Below are 21,375 nucleotides of genomic sequence, written 5' to 3'. Positions count from 1 at the left end.
GTGTGTGTGTGTTTGTGTGTGTGTGTGTGTGTGTGTGTGTGTGTGTGTGTGTGTGTGTGTGTGCCATAAAGAGTCTGAAGTCGTTTACGAAATACTTTTATTTTGCAAAAAACCAGGAGCAGTTTTCCAATCGCCCTTTTTCTTTCAAAGCAAACATTGAATTTGATTCAACGATAAAACCAAGAAATGTCTCTGATTCTCTGTTCGTGGAAACAATGAAACAAACAGTGAAATCAGTGACGACGACAGAAGGCAGAACGTGAGCTGTAATGTTTGTGGCGTATTTAAAAAGGTGCTCAAAGGATTAAAAAAACGTCTGTATTTAAGATTTACACGTCGCTGCAGATTTTAATTACACAATAAATATTGACCCTGTAGAACAGAAGCTCTTTGTGCCATTTGGAGTCCGGGAGGGGGGGGGGGGGGGGCAGTAAAATGGCTTCTGCTACATGTGAAGAACATGTGACTGATGCTTTATTGATGAACCACAGTGAGAAACTTTAAAATGAACGAGAAACGAGAAGAAGAATATAGAAGAGAAAAGAAACACTTGATGTCACAAAGTGATTGTGTCGTTATGAAGAGAAATATTTATTTTAAATTCATTATTTAGATATTTAATAATATTTAACAGGTCAAAGTTGACACAAGTTGGGACATCAAGTGTTTGAATAGAGGAAACAGTTGGAGGAGGAATGAGAGTTTCTGGTTCGGTGTAAATTCATCGTAAACCAGTCGAACAGCTGAAAGTGCAACGAGCTGCGGTGACGAGTTCGGATCCGTGAGCGAGGCCACGCCCACCAGCGTTTCAGGACAATTCCACAGACGGAAGCATTTCTAGGATTCCTGCTGGTTTCTTTCTAACCTGCAGGTTCATCCACTCTTTTAAGAGTCGTTACTTCCACGCTGAGATTTACGAGCTCTGAGTGATTCAACTCTGAAAATGTTTGTGATTTATCTGCTGAAAGGATCAGAAAGGATTTTTATTCTGAGAGTTTACAGACTCGTGTGTTTTGATCATAAGATTTTCAGCTGTAACTCTAGAATTTTCCTTTTGACGATGACCTTTCTTCGAATGAACCTTTCTGAGGATAAAGAAGCCGTTTTCAGACGTGAACTCTAAAAAAATGTCACGTCTGAAAACAGCAGTTTGAGTCCCGGCCGATGCTGAGGTGAACAAAGGTTAAGCTGAATAGTGACGAGGCTCGTTAGCGTCTTTTCTTCTTCACGTTTAAATCCTGCAGAGTTTCTTCAGTGTGAACAGAACCTGCATCAGGTTTTTTCCTTCATGAGACACCTTCACAGTTTTTAAGGAACCCATCGTCTCTACATCATTTCCTGTTCTCCACCGCCACCTGCAGCAGTGGCATCGTCGTGATGTCACAGTGAGGTCACCGTGGTGGGCCTGACGGAGTGGGCGGGGCCTGGCAGCAGCGGTGGAAACAAAGAGGAACAGGGCGGCAGTAAGAACGGAGAGGCCCTCGACCAGCCGCGAGCCTCCGCCTCCTCCACCGGCAAACTCTCGGCCAGCCGCGTCAGCTGCTCCTCCTCCTGGCGGATGAGGTCCTCCAGGTGCCGTCGGCGAATCAGAAGCGAGGGTGTGGTGCTGACGAAGCTGCGGTAGTCCCGGAGCTGCGGCTCGGTGAGGTAGCCGGACAGGATGGCGTGGACGACCCGCTGCCGCCGGTCCAGGTTCTCCTTCAGCTCCCAGGCGTCTTCGGTCTGACGGAGGAGCAGAGAGCGTTTGTGATGGAGGGAATCCTGACGGAGAGGAGGAGAAGAAGTGTCAACAGTTTATTCACAATAAACAAGTGCTTATACTTTGAAACTGTTGTTTACATCCCAATTACAACTTAACTTTTCACCACAGTTAATCAAAATGTTGAAACTAAGATAAGAACTGGAATGATTAGTTTATAATTTGTTGTTCCACCAACCAGAACAGTTTCAGACTCCCATAAGGTCGTCCTGACCTTTGACCAAAATCGAATCCGTTCATCTTTGAGTCCCAGTGAACGTTAATGTGAAATTTGAAGAAACACCCTTGAAGTATTTTTGACACATCGTGTTCTCAGATAAAAAACTCCATCTGGCCACTGGGTGTCGCTACCGAGTAGACAAACGGTTTCACAAGAGATGGAGCTCAGGGGATCTGATGTATGACAGACGGGTGAAGTCGTGTATGACAGACGGGTGAAGTCGTGTATGACAGACGGGTGAAGTCGTGTATGACAGACGGGTGAAGTCGTGTATGACAGACGGGTGAAGTCGTGTATGACAGACGGGTGAAGTCGTGTATGACAGACGGGTGAAGTCGTGTATGACAGACGGGTGAAGTCGTGTATGACAGACGAGTGAAGTCGTGTATGACAGACAGGTGAAGTCGTGTATGACAGACGGGTGAAGTCGTGTATGACAGACGGGTGAAGTCGTGTATGACAGACGGGTGAAGTCGTGTATGACAGACGGGTGAAGTCGTGTATGACAGACGGGTGAAGTCGTGTATGACAGACGGGTGAAGTCGTGTATGACAGACGAGTGAAGTCGTGTATGACAGACGGGTGAAGTCGTGTATGACAGACGGGTGAAGTCGTGTATGACAGACGGGTGAAGTCGTGTATGACAGACGGGTGAAGTCGTGTATGACAGACGGGTGAAGTCGTGTATGACAGACGGGTGAAGTCGTGTATGACAGACGGGTGAAGTCGTGTATGACAGACGGGTGAAGTCGTGTATGACAGACGGGTGAAGTCGTGTATGACAGACGGGTGAAGTCGTGTATGACAGACGGGTGAAGTCGTGTATGACAGACGAGTGAAGTCGTGTATGACAGACAGGTGAAGTCGTGTATGACAGACGGGTGAAGTCGTGTATGACAGACGGGTGAAGTCGTGTATGACAGACGGGTGAAGTCGTGTATGACAGACGGGTGAAGTCGTGTATGACAGACGGGTGAAGTCGTGTATGACAGACGAGTGAAGTCGTGTATGACAGACAGGTGAAGTCGTGTATGACAGACGGGTGAAGTCGTGTATGACAGACGGGTGAAGTCGTGTATGACAGACGGGTGAAGTCGTGTATGACAGACGGGTGAAGTCGTGTATGACAGACAGGTGAAGTTGTGTATAACAGACGGGTGAAGTCGTGTATGACAGACGGGTGAAGTCATGTATGACAGACAGGTAAAGTCGTGTATGACAGACGGGTGAAGTCGTGTATGACAGACGGGTGAAGTCTTGTATGACAGACGGGTAAAGTCTTGTATGACAGACGGGTAAAGTCGTGTATGACAGACGGGTAAAGTCAAGTACGACAGACAGGTGAAGTCGTGTATGACAGACGGGTGAAGTCGTGTATGACAGACGGGTGAAGTCGTGTATGACAGACGGGTGAAGTCGTGTATGACAGACGGGTGAAGTCGTGTATGACAGACGGGTGAAGTCGTGTATGACAGACGGGTGAAGTCGTGTATGACAGACGGGTGAAGTCGTGTATGACAGACGGGTGAGGGACGTCCTGTCTCACCTGCTCCTCCGCTGCGTCCTCCTGCGTTAGCTCCTCCCTCTGCAGAGCGAGCAGCGCCCGGTCGATCCTCGACAGTCGACTGCACAGCGACAGCAGCAGGTTCACGATTTTCTCCAGATCTCCTGCAAACACAACACGTCAACATGCCGGTCTCTAGCAGCAATGCATCATGGGAGCTGGTGTGTGATTGGTGACGGTGTGATGCTGTACCGATGAACATGCTGTACTTGTCCCTCTCATTGGTTTTGAGGCGTTCCTGCACCAACGCCTCCACGCTCGCCCCCAGCTCCTGGTGATGCTTCTGCTCCTCGCTCAGCGCCTCCTTCTCCTGCCGCAGAGCGTCCACGCTGCTCCTCAGAGCCTCACACAGCTCCACCTAGTGGACAGAGAGGGAGAGTCTCAGGAGTTTCACTGGTCAAGGTCGATATGTTCTCCTCAGCTTTCGTTAGCAGTTTGAGGCAGAAACTACACAACTGATTGTATTAAAACGTGTCTGAGGGACGATGGGGGACGAACTCGTTAACATTTGGAGCAACTTCAATTCAGTAAAGTGAAGAGTAATAAAAGATTTTCTTTTTACCTTTCTAGTGTTGACGTCTTTGTCCTCTTCGGTCTCTGTGTCTCCTTCCATCTCTGAGCTCGGAGCGGAACCAAAGAGGCCATCTTGGATCCTGAGGAAACAACACAATCTATAATGTTTAGTTTAAAATATATTTCTGTCATTTCTTCCCGATCAGTTACTCGTTCTTCTTTAATTTTGTATTTTTCATAAACAAACGAGACTGGACCTCAGAGACTCATCAGCACAACAGAAGATCTCAAACAAGCCGGTACGAGTTCCTGTTGTCATGTTCATCTGTACATTGTAATATTTGTTCATATTTGTTCAAATATTCTCTTTTTAATATTGTACTCTGTAGTATCCACTCTAGCCACCAGGTGGCAGTGTAGTTCAACTGTTAATACCTGTCGACATTCAAATCTGACAAGTGACCAAAATGAACAAAGTAATAAGTAATGAACATCCGACCACTACGGCAACAGGGAAGGACATTTGGAAACAGTTTGTTTTCTGAGCTGAAACTGCAGCAGCTTCTTTTAGAACAACATGTTGATCTGGTTCGTCCTGACTGATGATGTCAACAACATCCTGTCAACAGGAAATCACACTTTCACCTTCTAACCTGCCTCCAGTGCAGAGAAGCTAAATAACATTAGATTGATTTGTTCTGGAAACAAGGAAACACAAGTTTCACATGAACACAACAAAGAGCTGCACAAGTTTCACTGGGATCAAAGTGAAACTTGGCTGAACATTTCTAATGGAAAGATTCTCTTGAAATCTTCAGTGGATGACTGATGTCTTCTCTCCGGAGGAAACATTCCTTCCCCGAACACGATGTTCACCCACGAACCCAAACACAGTTCAGATATCGCTGACTTTAAAAGCCGCAACGTGCCGAGTCAGCAGAGGTTTGTTGTTTCCTCGCAGATAAAGGACGTCAGCTGACACAAGAATGTAAATGTTTGATTTAGAATTACCCTTCATCCATCTGACAGCTGCCTCTGTGCAGCCAATGGGATTTATCAGCTGTTCTGCTGTTTGGAAAAATCTCCTTCAGTAGCTCAACCGTGGATTTAGCTCCCCACGAGTCCAGGAGGGGCGCCAGAGAGCTGTCCTGCAACACCTGGGCACAGGGAAAATGGAAGAGTTGAATCTAAGAGGACAAAGGTAGAGACGGTTCTAGGATTAGGGGACAAAAGTAGAGAGGTTACTTGGGTTAGGGGTAGGGTTGCAAAGGGACGGAAAGTTTCCGGTAAATTTCCGGAAAATTTCAGGAAACTTTCCACGGGAAGTTAAGCTCGGAAATATTGGGAATTTTGAAAAAAAAAAAAAAAATAGCAAATTAAACGCTGAGCAATAAAAACATCAGTCAAAACTCTATTTTAAAGATGTATGGAACGTTGAGTTTCAACCCTCCACTGTGCATTCTTCCATCACATGCACAGATAACTCCCAGCATCCTTCACTCTACAGCAGGGCTATTGAGGCCTGCTGTAGAGTGAAGGACTAGTCAGGTAAGTTTCCATGATATTACTGGGAAAATATATTAGCATGCTGATTGAGGATTGTTCATCTGTTCATCCAGACTATTTCCATTCATTTATCCATCAATTGTAAAATACTTCTACAGACGATTCCAATTGTTTGGCTAACTATTTATATCTCTGGCATTGCATTAGTGTTTTTTTACAAACTTTTTTCTCATCTTATTCTACAGAACAATGCCACGTGCACTCTCTCATGTGTGGAGACATTTCACCTCATCCAATGTAGAAGGAAAGGCTGTGTACATTTGCAAATACTGTGCAAAGACCTATGTTAAGAATGACACAACGATGCAGAAGCATATAGTCAAGTGCCCAAAGTTTCCTCAGGGCTCAAATCAGCCTATGACACAACAAAATGTTTATATTTATGTCTGTATATGACAAGGTAAATACAGTTAGTATAAATTACCCACAACATTTCCAGTTTATTACGGTTAATTCCGGTTAATTCCCATTAATTCCCATGGAATTTGCATATTCCCGGAATTTTGCAACCCTAGTTAGGGAACAAATGTAGAGTTAGGGACCAACCAGCTTCTGGGCCAGCGCCTCCACTCGCAGCTCCTCTGGTGTCTTCTCCCTCTCGGGCAGCGGCTGGTACTCCAGACCGAGGCTGAGCTGGGTGGTGGTGTGTGTGTTGACGGGAGTGATGGTGGACAGCACAGGTGGAGGGAAGACACTGGAGGGGGGAGGGGGGGACGACTTCCTGCTGGGAAGTTCTGAATTAGAACTGGATTCGAGGAAGAGACGAGGAAGAAGAACTGATCAGATCACAAAAGGTTCATGTAGATATTTACATTTCAGATGAATATAAAGTCACAGACCTGAGTTCAGCTTCTTCGTGCTCCAACTCGACCGGGGGGGGAGGAGGCGGGAAGTCCTCCACGAGGCTCGTCTCTCTGATTGGTGGAGGAGGGGAGGGAGGCGCAGGGTTTTGGAGGAAGACCTCGTCAAAGTCGTCCTGCGATCGGCCTCTGGAGGATTCTACCGGGGGGGGCGGCGGCCCGACTGGGCTCAGGAGGCGGGACTCTGAGATTCTCAGGGAGGACAGGTGGCGCATGGACGGATAGAATGTCGGGGAAGGAGACTTCCTGTCGGCTGGGGCTGAGGGTGGGGACAGGGGGGTTGTCCTCACCGGTGAAACATGGTTGGTGGTTTCTGAGGAACGTCCACCGATCATCTCTAAGCTCTGCGCCCTCCCTCTGGACGCCTCCTTCTCCGTCTCCTCTAAAATGCTGAAGTCACTCAGACGGCGTCTTGTCTGTCTGTCCGTCAGACGGGTTTCATCAAGTCCAGTCGTGTTGATGTCGGCTCCCACAGCGCCATCACTGGTGCCGATGCTGGTTAGTGGGATGTCTGGGTAGGTGATGGCGTCCAGGTGGGCCAGGCTCCGCCCCTCGTTGGGTTGCCACTCGGTGCCTCCTCCCTCCGGCGCCCCCGGGGAGGAGAAGGGGCAGGGCAGGCCGACGGAGGCAGCCAGGGTGGAGGTGCTGTGCGCTCGCTGGCGCTCTGTGGTCCTCTGGCGCTCCCTATGGGTGACAGGAGTGTAGGAGGGGGAGGAGCCTGGGTCTACGATCAGAACACAAAGAAGAGTCAGACAGAGAAATTCAAGAATTATCATTTTCCATAGAACGATTGGATTAATCTACGAGGCCGTGAATCTAGTTCTGGAGGTTATGTTTTCACCCCCGTTCATTGGTTTGTGAGCGTTTTTGTTATTATTAAGCAAGATTCTGCAGAAACTATTGTACATATTAAAACTAAACTTGGTGGACGGATGCGGTGAAGCTCAGAGAAGATTCCGATAAACTTTGATGAAGATCTCTCCTGAGCTTTATGAAAGACATTTTTCAACATTTTCAACATCGATGATCTTGACCATTGGAGACTTTTGGACTTTGGTCTGATCTCTACTGAGAGACATTTAAAGGGGATGGACCTGGAGGAGGAGCTGCAGGCTGGATGGTCTTCAGACTGTCCTGAGATGGTTGAGGACAGACGAGACCCTCTGGATCCTGGAGGTCTGCAGGTCTGGAAGAAACCAGAAGAAACAGAGAGCTGTGGATGAGTCGATATGTTCGGTGTTAGATTCGTTGTTTACTTCTGCTGCTCCGAGCGGTTTGTAAACCAGCGTTTGATTCTTAAAGATGGATAGATGGATGGATGGATGGATGGATGGATGGATGGATGGATGGATGGATGGATGGATGGATGGATGGATGGATGGATGGATAGATGGATAGATGGATAGATGGATAGATAGTTAGATAGTTAGATAGATAGATAGATAGATAGATAGATAGATAGATAGATAGATAGATAGATAGATAGATAGATAGATAGATAGATAGATAGATAGATAGATAGATAGATAGATAGATTACTTTATTCATCCCCGAAGGGAAATTAAGTCGTCATAGCAGCCGGTATATTTGAATACAATAAAAATACAATAGAATAAAATAAAAAATATTGAGGTAGAAAGAATAAAAACAGAAACACAAGATAAATAGGTAGATAAGGTGCAGTGGCAAGATGATGGTAATAGTACTGATGATATGATGGTAATGTTATTACTAGACAGTATATAAAAATAGTACAGTATATATAGTATATAATATAACATAAATATATATTTATATATGATAGTAATTATACCAATATAATAGCAGTTTATAGTAATAATGGCAGCAACAGTATATATATAATAATAATAGTAAATATAATAATAATAATAATAATAATAACATGTAAACATGTATAAATATGTGTATATAGACTTATATATACAAAGAATATACAGAGAGTATGATATAATATATGATATATAGTAGAGGTATAAATATAAGTATTTGACTATACAATAGGTAATATAATATACTATGAGTGTAAGAATATGTAGACAGAGTGGGCAAAAGACAATATTATTGTATAAAATTATATATAATATCAATATGGTTTATATGAACACATATCACATATGATGTGAAGTAAGTGTATATGGAGCGGAGTGTTGTACAGGTCCACAGTGCAAGGAGACAGGTTTAGTGCAGTTCTGTGATCAGGAACCAGCGGTGGTTTCATTCAGAGCATCAGTGTAAACAGGCAGAATTCCTGCAGTGACCTTTGACCTTCACATCTTCAGAACAAACATAAACCTCTGTGGGCCGATTTTGGTATTTTGTTTATTTTTCTGTCTTCCTTAAATTCCTCAGTATCTCCTCCTCTTCGTCACTCCTCCCTTCCTCCCTCCTCTAATCTTTTTATCTCCTTCGATCCAACCTCTTCACTCCTTGGTCTCATTTCTTATCTTCCTCCCCCTCACTCCTTCCATCACTTCTCACCTCAAACTGCCTCGTCCTCCCTCTTCTCCTCCCTTCGTACCAACCACTCCTCCCTTCCTCCCCTTGCCTGGAGTTTCATTTAAAACCATTTGGAGAAAACTCTTCCTCACTTCTAACTCAATCCATCATCTCTTGTTCTTTCACCTCATCTCCCTCCTTCCTCTCTTCCCTCATCCATCCATTCTTCCCTTTTTCTCCTCCTTTACCGTCGTCTTCCCTAATTTCTAAATTTCAGGATCCCTTCTCTTCTTTTTCTTGCTTTTCTTGTTTCACTTCCTTCTTCATTTCCTTCTTCCTTCTCTTCCTCTGCTTCCTTCCCTCCTTCCACCTGCTGCCCCCCCCCTCTCATTTTAAACCCAGGATGTAAACCCTGCTCTCAGGTGACGATCAGCTGTTTGGTCACATGATTACCTGTCCACAGGCTGAGAGAGGAACACACCGAACATCCTGGCGTCGCCTGCAGGGACGTCCTGAAACACACAAACATACTTCTGTTACAGCAACAACATTTGAGTTATCTGTTTATGGAGTCATATTGATAGTAATAGTATTAATATTATTAATAATGATTTTCAAATATAATATATATAATATGATATAAAGAGTAATTTCATGTGCACCTTTGTCTCCTTAAATTTCCTTAGAGTTAAGTCAAAGGTCATTTGGTTTAAATGGACATTTTTAGGAAACCACTAAAATAGATTTCCTGCAATTATTATTCCTTACCTTCCTAATTAGCAGGATTACTCAAGAACTGCTGGAAAGATTATTATATGTAACTGAACATGTAAATTGTCGTTAATCTCCGAGAGACTAAATCTGAATTAATCTAAAGAACCTTTTGGGAGTTTAGTTTTTCTGAATATTACGTATCTGAAATATCATGAACACTGAGTATTCCTGTTTTCAAGTGACCAAATATAAAAAACCGACCCAGACTGTGGCAGCATCAGAAATCACATGTCTGACCTCAGATGTTATCAAACCCTGAAAAAAGACACCGTTGCCTCAAGTGTTTGATCTCAGCATCACAAGCTTCTTTTACTTTAAAAAGAAAAACACTTTTCACTTTATTAATCAAATGGTGCGTTCAAGTAGATTTGAGTTTTGTGCTCAGCAGTGGACTCGCACATCGACAGCTCTCCAGCAGAATCTCGAGTCATCTACCAGTTGATTCAAAAACCAACTGAAACCAGAGGCTACCTGGAGTCAGAGAGCTGGACAATGAAAGAAAAGCTTGTGTAGTTTGGGAGTTAGCACCAGTTTGGCCGTAATGCACACTTTTCCCACCACTAATCTAAAATTTACCACTGCCCCCCCCCCCCTGCTCTTGAATCTATTGTTTAAAGTAGAGGGCAGAGTGTCCGTTTGTCTGTCTGAACTCTAATGATGTTTATGTGACACTCTGATCAACGACAGAGATAAACGACAAATTCATCCTTTGCTGCATTCCTGTAGGACCTCATATGTCATATGTTCTGTATACGTGTGCGTGTTATCTTTGCCATCGTCCACATCGGACAGCGCCCAGCCACCGGCTCCGGCCCTCCGGCCCCTCACAGGAAACTGAGGACTCAAGGAATTTCCTGTGCGACTCTGGGACCAAATGTCCTCCAACGACAAACTGTCGTCAGATAACCAAGGATCAGGACTTTGTTTAAGACTTGTTTCAAGTAGCTGATGTTTCATTTCATACCAGAGTGGACAATAGCAAACATAAATCAATAAGCTTAACAATGTGATGTCACTTTATGTCTCAAGACTTATAACTTTTGTCTATTTCAGTTTTGAAAAAGTCACGATGAATCTGTTAAGTGAGACACTCTGCTCATATTCATGTTCAGACTGTCCATCGCTGCAGCTCCTCTCTTCAGCCTCTGTCTCAAACACTTGGTTTTAGCTCCTGTCTCTTTAAGGCCTGATTGGTCAGCTGAAACACTCAGTTGTGATTGGCGAACCATGTTCAGAGCATGTAGGAGATGTGGGCCTCTACTCTCTCTTCACATGGCGTCGTTAGGGGACAAGTCAGACCAGCATCATGCTAATGTGGGGTATCATGGTGACATCACCTCCACACTTGGCTCTGATTGGACAGTCCTTGACTTACCTTGTGAACTCTCTCCCCGGTCGGCGAGGAGCGGGAGCGGACGTGTCTCGACTGTTTCTCCTCTGAATGCTCCAGCAGATCCTCAGCGGACGCCGACCTCCCCGGGCTGCGGTTGGACCCGGCCCTCTGCAGAGCGCCGTCGAGCTGCCTGGACAGACCCAGGCTGAGGTGAGGATCTGCGTCCGGCTGCTGGTGGCCCGGGTCTCTGCTCACAGACCGACTCTGTCTGCTGGGACCTGCTACAGACCTGAGGTCCTGAAGGGACTTGGCCTGGAGCTCAGGGGGGGAGTCAGGAGAAGCACTGGAAAGAGAAAACAAAAATTAATTTTCCGGTCTGGACTAAAGTGGCGTTAGCGTGAGATGTTGCACGTGTCTGGATCTGGTTACCGGTGTGAGGGGTGCGCTGGAGGCCTCGGGGTCGTCACTCTTCCCGGGTAGAAGAGGTTGGACTGGTGGTTACGCAGGTCGATTCCAGGGGGGAGGGTGGAGCGCCCAGAGGAGTGGCTTTGTTCGAGGCCAGAGTCCTGGAGGGAGAGCAGGCTGGAGGCGGAGGAGAGGCTCTGGGTCTCTGAGTAACTGGAGGAGACTGGAGGGAAGATGGGAAAGAGGAAGAAAGTGATCATCACATCAATACGCCTCAGCCACTGTTTTCTTTCTGTAGATCCACACTCTCTCCTTACACTCACCCATGTGGTTGTTGTTGTCCGGTTGTATGAAAGCGCTGCGAGGCCTCCTCGGTCCTCCCTCTTCTCTCCTCACGCTTCTCTTCCTCTCCACATACTCGGCGAGAGCGTCGTGCTGAAGCTGCCGGAGGTCGGGCCTGGGCGTGGCGTTCTGGGGAGCTCCGCCCCCGACACAACTTGCTGCCCGTTCAAATATCTTCCGCCGGTCTTTCACGCTGGTCTCTGACAGACAGGAGATCAGGGTCATGGTTACTGACTTGGGGCTAAAAAGTTATTTCTGTCAGAATTTATAAAGAATTCAGGTTCAAAACAAACCCGGATTCTCCCCAAATTAAGCTTCAGTTAGCCCAAAGCTAAAGTTAGCTAAAGTAAGTAAGAGTTTTCTTGTTTACCTCCTCCACGCCTGAAGAGGGCAGTGGTCTCTGTATCTGAAATCCCAACCTCGTGCATATTCTCTGGCTCCGAGTATGAGCGCTTCTTCTGCTCTGCCATCAGACGCTTGCGGCCACAGATCCGTGTCACAGCAGGAGGTCCAACCGCCGGGATCCTGGGCAGAGCTGGAGGGCTCTGGCCTCGGACCTCCGGGGTCACCACGTGCCGCTCCTTCGGGGTGTGAGGGGAAGTGACCGGTGGTGGGGACTGGGGTGTGATGATGATGCCATGGGGCTTGGGCATGGTTTTTGGGCCTTTCTTCTCCAGGGAGTGGTACTTGGCAGGGACGGCTGGAGCATGGTGGCTGCTGGAGGAGGACGCAGGAGAAGGAGCTGCAGGTGGAGGGCTGTTTGAGGAGTTGAGGTCGCTCCGTCTGAAGGAGGTGGACCGCAGGACCTTAGACTGGGCGTCTTTCAAAGAGTCTCTGTAAGATCTGATTAGAGACAAGTTTCAAAGTCAGGATTGTTCATATTGAAAGACTCAGTTTATAATGATTAACCTCTTAGGTACTGGAAGACTCTGACTTGTTGAAGGACTATGACCTTGGAAAGGACTCTGACCTTGTGAAGGCCTGTAAGCAGTTGGGAGACTGACTTGCAGGGAAAGACCCTCAATTGTTGGAAGACTCTAAATCGCTAAAGGACTCTGACCACTTGCAGGAGCTGACCCGCTGAGAGACAATGACTTGTTGGACCAGTAAAGCACTCTGACCTGTTTGAGGATGTGTCCTGCAGGGTGCCCAGCACCTCCTGGAAGTCCTGTCTCCTTGTGAAGTCCTTGTTGCTGTCCATCTCCCTGGGTTCCTCCAGCTGGAAGGTGCTGCGACTCCTCTGCAGAGCTGAACTGGGATCTGCTGTGGTGCTGGGCACCACAGAGAAACGTGTTATTGTTATAAATACAGTTAATATTGGGATTATATAGATCTGATGCAGTAAAAAGACATTTTATCTCCATTAGTTCCAGCTTCCGTTCTACCTGTATTTCAAGAGGTCGCTGCTGGTTCCCCTGTAGCTCAGGGTTCTGAGGGCTTTGGTCCCGTTAGTGCTTCTCTCCAACATGTTCCTCAGGTCATCTGCTCTGCAGGGGGAGCCGCCTCTATCAGACAACTGATTCAGAAAACAGGAAACAGTGAATCAGTGTCACAGCAACAAGAAGACGCAGATCTGCACTTTTTATAATCAAATGGGCTTTAAAAAGTATTTTTCTATTTGGCTGGAGTTACCCGTTGATGGGTGGCTTTGCTGGTGCTGTGGCTGCGTTGCTTCCCGGCACGCTCCCGGCGCTCAAAGCGACTGACTTTCTCTAAGACAGAGAGGCTACGGGTTGGCCCATGGCCGCCATCTTCAAAGCTAGCGCTGCCATGGCTACTGGCAGAGACAACGCTGTCAGAGCTGGTGCACCGCTGGAACTCGGCGAGGGCCATCTCCAGGCGCGTCAGTGGGTGTTCTCTGTCTTTATCCTGCTCTCTGTCGTCCCACTGTTGGTATTGCAAAGCTGCTGAGTCACTGAGATGGTGGGAAGAAGTCTGGGAGGCAGAAGTTGGTGGAACCTGAGGCTGAGCGTGAACAGGTGAGTGGGGGGGTGGTACCTGTCCCTGTGGAGGCCTGGAGAACGCCTCCGAGTCTGAGTGAATGCTGATCTGGTCCAGGGATCTGAATGGAGGGAAGGAGAAAGGAAAAGGGATGAGAAGTAAGAGATGAGGATGAAAAGAGGCATCGCTGATTTTCACCAACTTTAATACACCATGAATTCACGGCCCAGATCACATAGAATGCCTCATAGGTAAAGGAATCCTGAAAGGTGCACCGACTGATCATCCCTCCGTACCTGCTCTGGTCTCCCCTGGACTGGACAGACGTGTAGGGGTCCATCCACTCCTGTGAGGACGAGGACCTGGGTCCAGGGGTGGACTGGATTTGGGGAATATGGAAACCTTGGTTCTGTTCCTGGAACATGTGGCTGTGGGGTCCCTGGCCTTTATGAGTATAGGACCCATGGCAGCTCTGATTGGGAGGTTCCTGGTGGTTTGGGGGCCTCTGGTTCCCAGTTTGACCCTCTGGTCGCCCTCCAGGACCTTTCATGAGGGCACTGTAGTTCACATAGGTTGACTCTTCCAGTTGAGGCCTGATAAAAGTAAAACACTGAGTAAGCATCACAACTTTTAGAGATGTAGAAGTCACGGGAGTTTGTGATTGAAATATTGAAATATCAACACAAAAGAAGACAGATCCTCACCTGTCGGCCTCTGGTGCTTCAGTCCTGAGCTGTGAAGAGGGAGGTCGTGGATACGAGGAGTGTGGCTGTGCTGAAGAAGAGGAAATGTTATTTTGGTGTCCATTTTCTGTAGTTGATATCTTTCTATCCCTTTGCCGCTCGGTCACTCCTTCATCCCTCCCTCCGATTCCAGAGGAGCCTGGTCCAGGGCTGGAACTGGGCATCTGTGCATAGTGGGTCTCAGGCTGGGGGACGTGGTACATCCCAGTGGGAAGCATGAGTCGGGCCGACTGGGGGCCGGGGCCTTCAGATCCAGAGGAGGACTCCGGGGGCGAGGGTGGCTGGGGAAACCCCCCACCCTGCCGGGGCTTGGTGGTGGGGCTGCTCTCTGGACTCTTCTCTATCACTGTGTGGAGCTGACCCTCCATGCCATACGAGCCTTTAGCTGGAAACACAGCAGGGAAGTCTGTCAGACAAAATACTGCCGCTCGCACCAGCTGCTCACTGGATAGAGGATCACTTTTTAATATCTACAGCATTAAAAAGACAAAACCAGAACATTGGAGATAGAATTTAACTTTACCTGCACCGGAGGCCACGGGGCCACTGGAGTGATGCCAGGAACCTTTGTGCAGAGACCTGAGAACATTAGATAAAAAAACATAACTGTCATTTCTTTTCCTAAATCATTTCTGAGCCTTTAAGAATAATGAGGTGTGCGTATAAAACCACGTGAGTCAGACTTTGTGCTTTTGATTTTAACAAATTCTCTTCAACATCATCATCACTGGTTGGACGGATCTACTCACCGCAGCGACCGGGCGTTCTCCAAGCTGGACCAGGAGTTTGGTCTGTCGTGGTTCCTGATGGCTGCGTAGCTGTCACTGCGCCGCGGTGGAGCTGGCGCCCCCTTCAGGCTCTCGTAGGAGTTACCGCTGGCTGCCGGGCTCCAGATCGGACCCACGCTGTGTCGGTTAGAAGCTGGCACGCCACCACTGCTGCTGCCGCTACTGCTGCTGCTGCTGCCGCTGCTGCTGCCGCGATAGCAGACACCCACCATTGATCCTGGAAGCGATAGCACAAAGATCAGAGGTGATCATCATATCAGGATAACACTACCTGAAAACTCCTGAAACAGAAAGGTCACCTTGCAGATCTCGGTTCATTCCCGACCTCGTCCCTCTGGATTCGCTGCTGCGTAGCATCGCTGCAGAGTTGGAACTTAGCTCCTCCTCCGGAGAAAGACCCTGATGGGCGTCGTAATCTGACCCGATGTAATGTATGTCCGCCTGCTGCATCTCACCACCTCCTCTCTGAGGGACGGTCTCTAGAGAGTAGGAGCGCTCTGGGCTGAAGGAGGGGGTGGAGGCTAGGTACTCCGGGATGCTGGAACTGGTGGAGAAGGAGGAGTAGGCGGAGTCTCGTTTACTGTGGAGGTGGTCGATGCTGTTTGAGGACCTGAAGAGATTCAATTAGAGATCATCAGACTTCTGTACGTTTCAAACTTTCAGTCGGTGTCTGCTGAAGTGTGTTTGTTTGTTTGTTTGTTGTTATGAACCTGGCCGAGGACAGCTGGTGGCAGGAGGAGTAGGCGGGGTGAGGTCCACCGTGGGCGTGGTGTCCGAGTGGGTGGTGGTGCTGAGCTCCAGAGTGAAGCTGGGAGGACTGGGGGGGGTCCAGGCTCTCCATGCTGCCTCGGGAGCTGTACTGGTCCGGACTCTTCCTCAGGTAGCTGCTGCCAGAGTCAAAGCCAGTGGACAGGTTGGTGGTCGAGGCACTGAACAGACACGGAGACACAGACGAGGAAATCTAATATTTAGTAATTGAAGAAATCATCTCTTCACTAAACTCAGTCACTTGTGTTTTCAGCCTAGAAAGTTAATATATATATATTTTTAAAATGCAAAACAATCAAATAACAGAATGTGAATAACTTGAAGTCATTTTTTCTGTGTTGCAGAGATGCTAATGCTAACCGTCTTCTCCTGTAATACCCCTTTCTGCCACAAGAGGTGACAGTAAGGTCACCAGCCACAACATCGCAATCGTCTCCAGTCTGAATCCATCACATTCAAAACACCACCTGATTTGGTGGCGGTGGACGTGTAGGTTGCTCTGACTGACAGGGCTGGTAAAAACTTTATGGATCTTTTAACAGTCCACCAGGCCTTGTGCGTGAAGACCAGTCCGACCATGGCACATGCAAACAGTGCATTCCCTTGGTTGTGAGCATGGCAGGTGGACACCCCGACCTTCTAGTTAAATGCTGCCCCCTATTTGTTTCGGAGTAAATACTAAATATAAAGCGTTTTATCACATAAAAAATATTCATACTGAATTATTTCACATGAGAAACATTAAAAACCTTTAACCCGCTGTTGTTCGAAGTTTCTTAAGCTGATTTTTGTGCATAAAAGATGATAATTAACTGATTATTTCCAGCAGGTTGAACAAGACCTGATTCATTGTGACCTGAACGTCTGAAAGAAGCTTTTTGTGTCCCGGCTGTAAAGCTGTTGATTTGCTGCTGAATCTGCTGTTACCTCCCTCTGAACAAACGACTGGAACGTGTGTGTGTGTGTGTGTGTGTGTGTCTGTGTGTGCGTCACAGTTTGACCCACCAAGGCCTTCAACCAAACACAATGCCGCTCTGCTCAGGAGAAGAGGACAGTCCCTGTTTGTGTTTCCCTCTTTTCTTTGTGTCAGTAACTTTCTCTGCAGCTACGACTTCAGACTCTGACTTTCGGACCACACGTCGTTTATTTCAGTTCTAATAAAGCAGAGCAGCACAAATGTCTTGACCTATTTCCAACGTCACATTATTTGGACAAAAAACATTCAACTTTAAGGTGACGACATGTTTTAAAGTTGAGGTTTGGTTAGGTTTAAGATAAGGGTTATGATGAGGTTATGGGTTTAGATTTAAGGGTTTAAGCTTCAAAATACATTTTCAGAAACTTCCTTTTAATACTCTATCTCTGACATCGGTAGAAACACACAAACCACAACAACAGAAGAGGAAGACTGGTTGGTTACTAAGTTTTTGAGCGCTGACCTGGTGTGATAGCTTTGGTGCCAGACGCTGCTCATCGTGTCCATCTGGTCTCGTTCGGACTCTCGCTGAGCGTCCGCGAGCTTTGTCGAATGCCACGAGTGAGGCCGAGACGCCGGGTCAGTGCGTCTGTGAGGTCACAACACAAAGAGACAGTTGGTGTGTGAATTCAGATTCTCATTCACAACTTAGACAAAAATAAACACGGACGACATCATAGCTCCTGAAAGTGAAGTGTAGAAATCGTCCCCCTGGTGGCCGCTTGAGGTATAAGGTCTCCAACTCAAGAGAAGATGGCAGCTGTTTGCTTTTATACAAAGTGCAGTAAACAGAAAAAAACAACAATGAATTAATATTTGCTGCGTTTCTAAAGTGTCTCTGTTTTCAGTTGGTCGTGATGATCTCTGTGACATCACCAGTTCCGTGATAACAGATGTTGAAGAGCTCGACCGTTACAACCATCGTTCCTCGTCCTCGTCACATTCCACACGTTCCTGCGCTCCGTTCTTTTCCTCGCAGATCAACAGGAAGAGATTTTATCTGAGTAAAGAGGAGACTGGAGGATTCTGGGTAATGACCGGACGTGACTGGAACACCTCAACACGTTATCACCGCCGATATTCACCCTCTGCATTATGTCTGTGGGAACTGGTGTCGTCTCGTTGTGGTTGGATTTGGTTTGTGTTTGAAACCTGGTTCACTAACGAGGATACGATTTAAAATGTAGTTGAATTAGAAATGAAGAAGGTGCAATAAAACCATATCAAAAGGCAACATAACAAAGGTTCAATACATAACGATAATACCCACATCTTTCTCTGCAAGCCACAGAAAGTCTGTGTGAGAACCATCATTTCTATGAGAGGCTTAATTTCAGTTGCCATGGTGATCTGAGGGGTGCAAAGGTCAAGCACAATTCAACATAGTCACGTATGTAACGTCCAAAAAGACGCAAAGTCTCAGAATCAAGTGTCCAAGTCAAACGTGTCATAAACAGCTCATAAATGCTGTGTCGAATATATGGACTTTACAAATTCAGTTGAAACTCCTGAATACACAAATCTCCACTGACACACAAACACACAAGTGTAGAACAATCATTTTCAGTATTCACCCAAAATTGGCACTAAAGTGAAACAATGTTCATCACACTCAGTTCGATCAACCCAACCCTAACCCAAGATCGTTTTCTTTGCTAAGAAGAAATATTAAAACTTAAGAATATATAAAACTTTGTTTTCTGTTTAAACGCACACTTCTAACAATCAACCCTTCTCTTCTGTGGTGACCTGTTCAGAGCTCCTCACTGGATCATGTGACCTGTTTTACCTGGCGGTGAACCTGAGGACCTTGGAGATGAGACCAGTGGCCAGGCCGTTGACGTTGGCGTCCGATGGCGTCCGACACAACGCCCCGTCTGAGCGGCCCAACTCCGCTTTCTTCTGCTTCCTGCGGAGCTTCCTGCGGTAGAAGACCTCCAGCAGCTCCATGGCTCCACTCTAAAGATTCTTTATTCTAGTTTCTTTCTATTCGTCTCTTAGAAAGTGGAAGTGGCTTCTGCCCAATATTCTTCAACTTTCCTCGTCTTATTTCCTTTTTTGAGCTTGAACCTGAACTTAGAGTAAATCCAGACCCTCGACCTGAATCTAATTAGTCTCTGTGTCTCCTTAGAAAATGATCCGTTCCTTCACTTCCTACGACTCTCCTCTCCTGATCCCGTCTCTTTGCTCCACTTCCAGTTCTGGCACGTGAAGCCGAGTCGCGCTGCGTTGGCGCCCGGCCCCGAGCTCGTTAGGCAAATGTAGCAATTAAGTGTCATTAGGCCGGCGTACGATAAAAGCAACTGGTAAACATCCCCGGCCCGGCTCGGTCTGGACGGTGGCGGTAGATGTGTGTGAGCGAGAGACACTGAGCGTCTGAGGAGAGAGAGAGAGAGAGAGAGAGGGAGGGAGGGAATGAGCAGAAAGAGAGGGAGGGAGGATGGACAGATAAGAGCAGTTAGGGTGAAGATTCAGAGGAATGAAGAAACTGCAAGACTGATAGAAAGAGAGGAAACAGGGAGAGAGAGATAAAGGAAAGGGAGGGCTGAAAAAAGGCTGGAGCATGAGAACGCTGCTGTTCTATCATTCCTGGTGTGAGATCAAAATAAAATCAGGAACGACCGGAGGAGGAGGAGGAGGTGAAGAAGAAGCAACTACAAGTGCAAAGGTGAGAGAGGAAGGGCGGAGCGGCAGAGGAGTGAAGAAGAGGAGGAGGGTGGAGGAGTGAGAAGATAAACAGAGAGAAGGAGGTGTAGAAGACAGTGGATTATTGAGCTGACTGCGACAGAAATGGATTTTGTGGCCGTGGGGGGGGGGGGGGGGGGACGTCTCATGATGCAGCATGCGGCTCCGCAGAGAACAAGGAACTCACTATTACTGAGTCTCAGATTATCACCGTCAGACTGAAGTCCAAACACAAGTCCCCCCCCCCCACCCCCCCGAGGACAACAGACAACCAACCACACTCACAGATATCAGACTGTGAAGGTGTCTGAATATTTCCATCCAGTTACATGAATGAGTCTCAGGGAAAATCACAAGACCTCCCTGATGCAGCTAAATATCAGGCCTCCAGTTTATATATACTGCCATCATAATTTGTGTGTGTGTGTGTGTGTGTGTGTGTAACTTTCCACCGGAATATTAAGCTCGGGAATTTTGGGAATTAAAAAAAAAAAAAAAAAACTATGCAAATTAAACACTGAGCAATAAAACCATCATTCAAAACTCTATTTTAAAGATGTATGGAACGTTGAGTTTCAACCCTCCACTGGTCATTCTTCCATCACATGCACAGATAACTCCCAGCATGCTTCACTCTTCAGCAGGGCTATTGAGGCCTGCTGTAGAGTGAAGGACTAGTCAGGTAAGTTTCCATGATATTACTGGGAAAATATATTAGCATGCTGATTGAGGATTGTTCATCTGTTCATCTAGACTATTTCCATTCATTTATCCATCAATTATAAAATATGTTTACAGACGATTCCAATTGTTTGTCTAACTATTTATATCTCTGGCATTGCATTAGTGTTTTTTTACAAACTTTTTTCTCATCTTATTCTACAGAACAATGCCACGTGCACTCTCTCATGTGTGGAGACATTTCACCTCATCCAATGTAGAAGGAAAGGCTGTGTACATTTGCAAATACTGTGCAAAGACCTATGTTAAGAATGACACAACGATGCAGAAGCATATAGTCAAGTGCCCAAAGTTTCCTCAGGGCTCAAATCAGCCTATGACACAACAAAATGTTTATATTTATGTCTGTATATGACAAGGTAAATACAGTTAGTATAAATTACCCACAACATTTCCAGTATATTCCCGTTAATTCCCGTTAATTCCTGTTAATTCCTGTTAATTCCCGTTAATTCCCGTATATTCCTGTTAATTCCCGTTAATACCCGTTAATTCCTATGAAAATTTTGCAACCCTAGTCACTATCATTGAATTATTTAACCTAATTCTGTTGAATTACAGGTAAGTAGAACAATGATTCTACACTCTATGTCCACTTTTCTCAGGACCCCCGGTGTTGAGGTTCCTTCTTGGAACCGCTGGAGACAATCAAGGACCCGAGGAACCTCCTCATTGGACCTGGAACCTTTTCAAGGATCTCTAGAAACCCTTGAAACCTCCACAGGTTCTAGTGTCGCCTCATTAAAACCCGATCAGTCAATAACAGGAAGAACCTCATCATCATTGGCCCTGGAACCAATCAAGTATCTCCAGCAACAGTCAAACCTTCTCATGGTCCCTCCCATAGATATATATAAAGACTAGATGTCTCGTTCGAAGGAGCTGGACGTCCGCACATGGCGGCCATCTTGCTAGAGTGAGCTCGCTCACCCATAACATT

The 21,375-nt window shown here is 46.6% G+C and overlaps 1 protein-coding gene across 1 annotated transcript in view; it reads right to left on the bottom strand.

The window, feature by feature from the left end:
- Positions 1–516: 516 nt before the first annotated feature.
- Positions 517–21,375, bottom strand: part of shroom3 (shroom family member 3) — a 37,118-nt gene continuing 16,259 nt past the window's right edge. Inside the window, exons 4-26 of the mRNA XM_061077583.1 lie at positions 17,473–17,598; positions 15,976–16,194; positions 15,565–15,875; positions 15,227–15,482; positions 15,001–15,056; positions 14,439–14,862; positions 14,031–14,327; positions 13,426–13,855; positions 13,179–13,309; positions 12,915–13,064; positions 12,164–12,636; positions 11,775–11,993; positions 11,476–11,674; positions 11,089–11,389; positions 9,393–9,451; positions 7,577–7,668; positions 6,435–7,206; positions 6,169–6,367; positions 5,068–5,213; positions 4,106–4,196; positions 3,736–3,901; positions 3,526–3,647; positions 517–1,761 (exon numbers count right to left, since the gene is read on the bottom strand). Of these exons, the coding sequence (XP_060933566.1) occupies positions 1,381–1,761; positions 3,526–3,647; positions 3,736–3,901; positions 4,106–4,196; positions 5,068–5,213; positions 6,169–6,367; positions 6,435–7,206; positions 7,577–7,668; positions 9,393–9,451; positions 11,089–11,389; positions 11,476–11,674; positions 11,775–11,993; positions 12,164–12,636; positions 12,915–13,064; positions 13,179–13,309; positions 13,426–13,855; positions 14,031–14,327; positions 14,439–14,862; positions 15,001–15,056; positions 15,227–15,482; positions 15,565–15,875; positions 15,976–16,194; positions 17,473–17,598 (5,620 nt within the window). The 3' untranslated portion in view covers positions 517–1,380. The remainder of the gene's footprint in view (positions 1,762–3,525; positions 3,648–3,735; positions 3,902–4,105; positions 4,197–5,067; positions 5,214–6,168; positions 6,368–6,434; positions 7,207–7,576; positions 7,669–9,392; positions 9,452–11,088; positions 11,390–11,475; positions 11,675–11,774; positions 11,994–12,163; positions 12,637–12,914; positions 13,065–13,178; positions 13,310–13,425; positions 13,856–14,030; positions 14,328–14,438; positions 14,863–15,000; positions 15,057–15,226; positions 15,483–15,564; positions 15,876–15,975; positions 16,195–17,472; positions 17,599–21,375) is intronic.

This window comes from Limanda limanda, chromosome 1 (assembly GCF_963576545.1).
Source record: "Limanda limanda chromosome 1, fLimLim1.1, whole genome shotgun sequence".
NCBI lineage: Eukaryota > Metazoa > Chordata > Actinopteri > Pleuronectiformes > Pleuronectidae > Limanda > Limanda limanda.
This window is presented reverse-complemented; position numbering and strand designations above follow the sequence as displayed.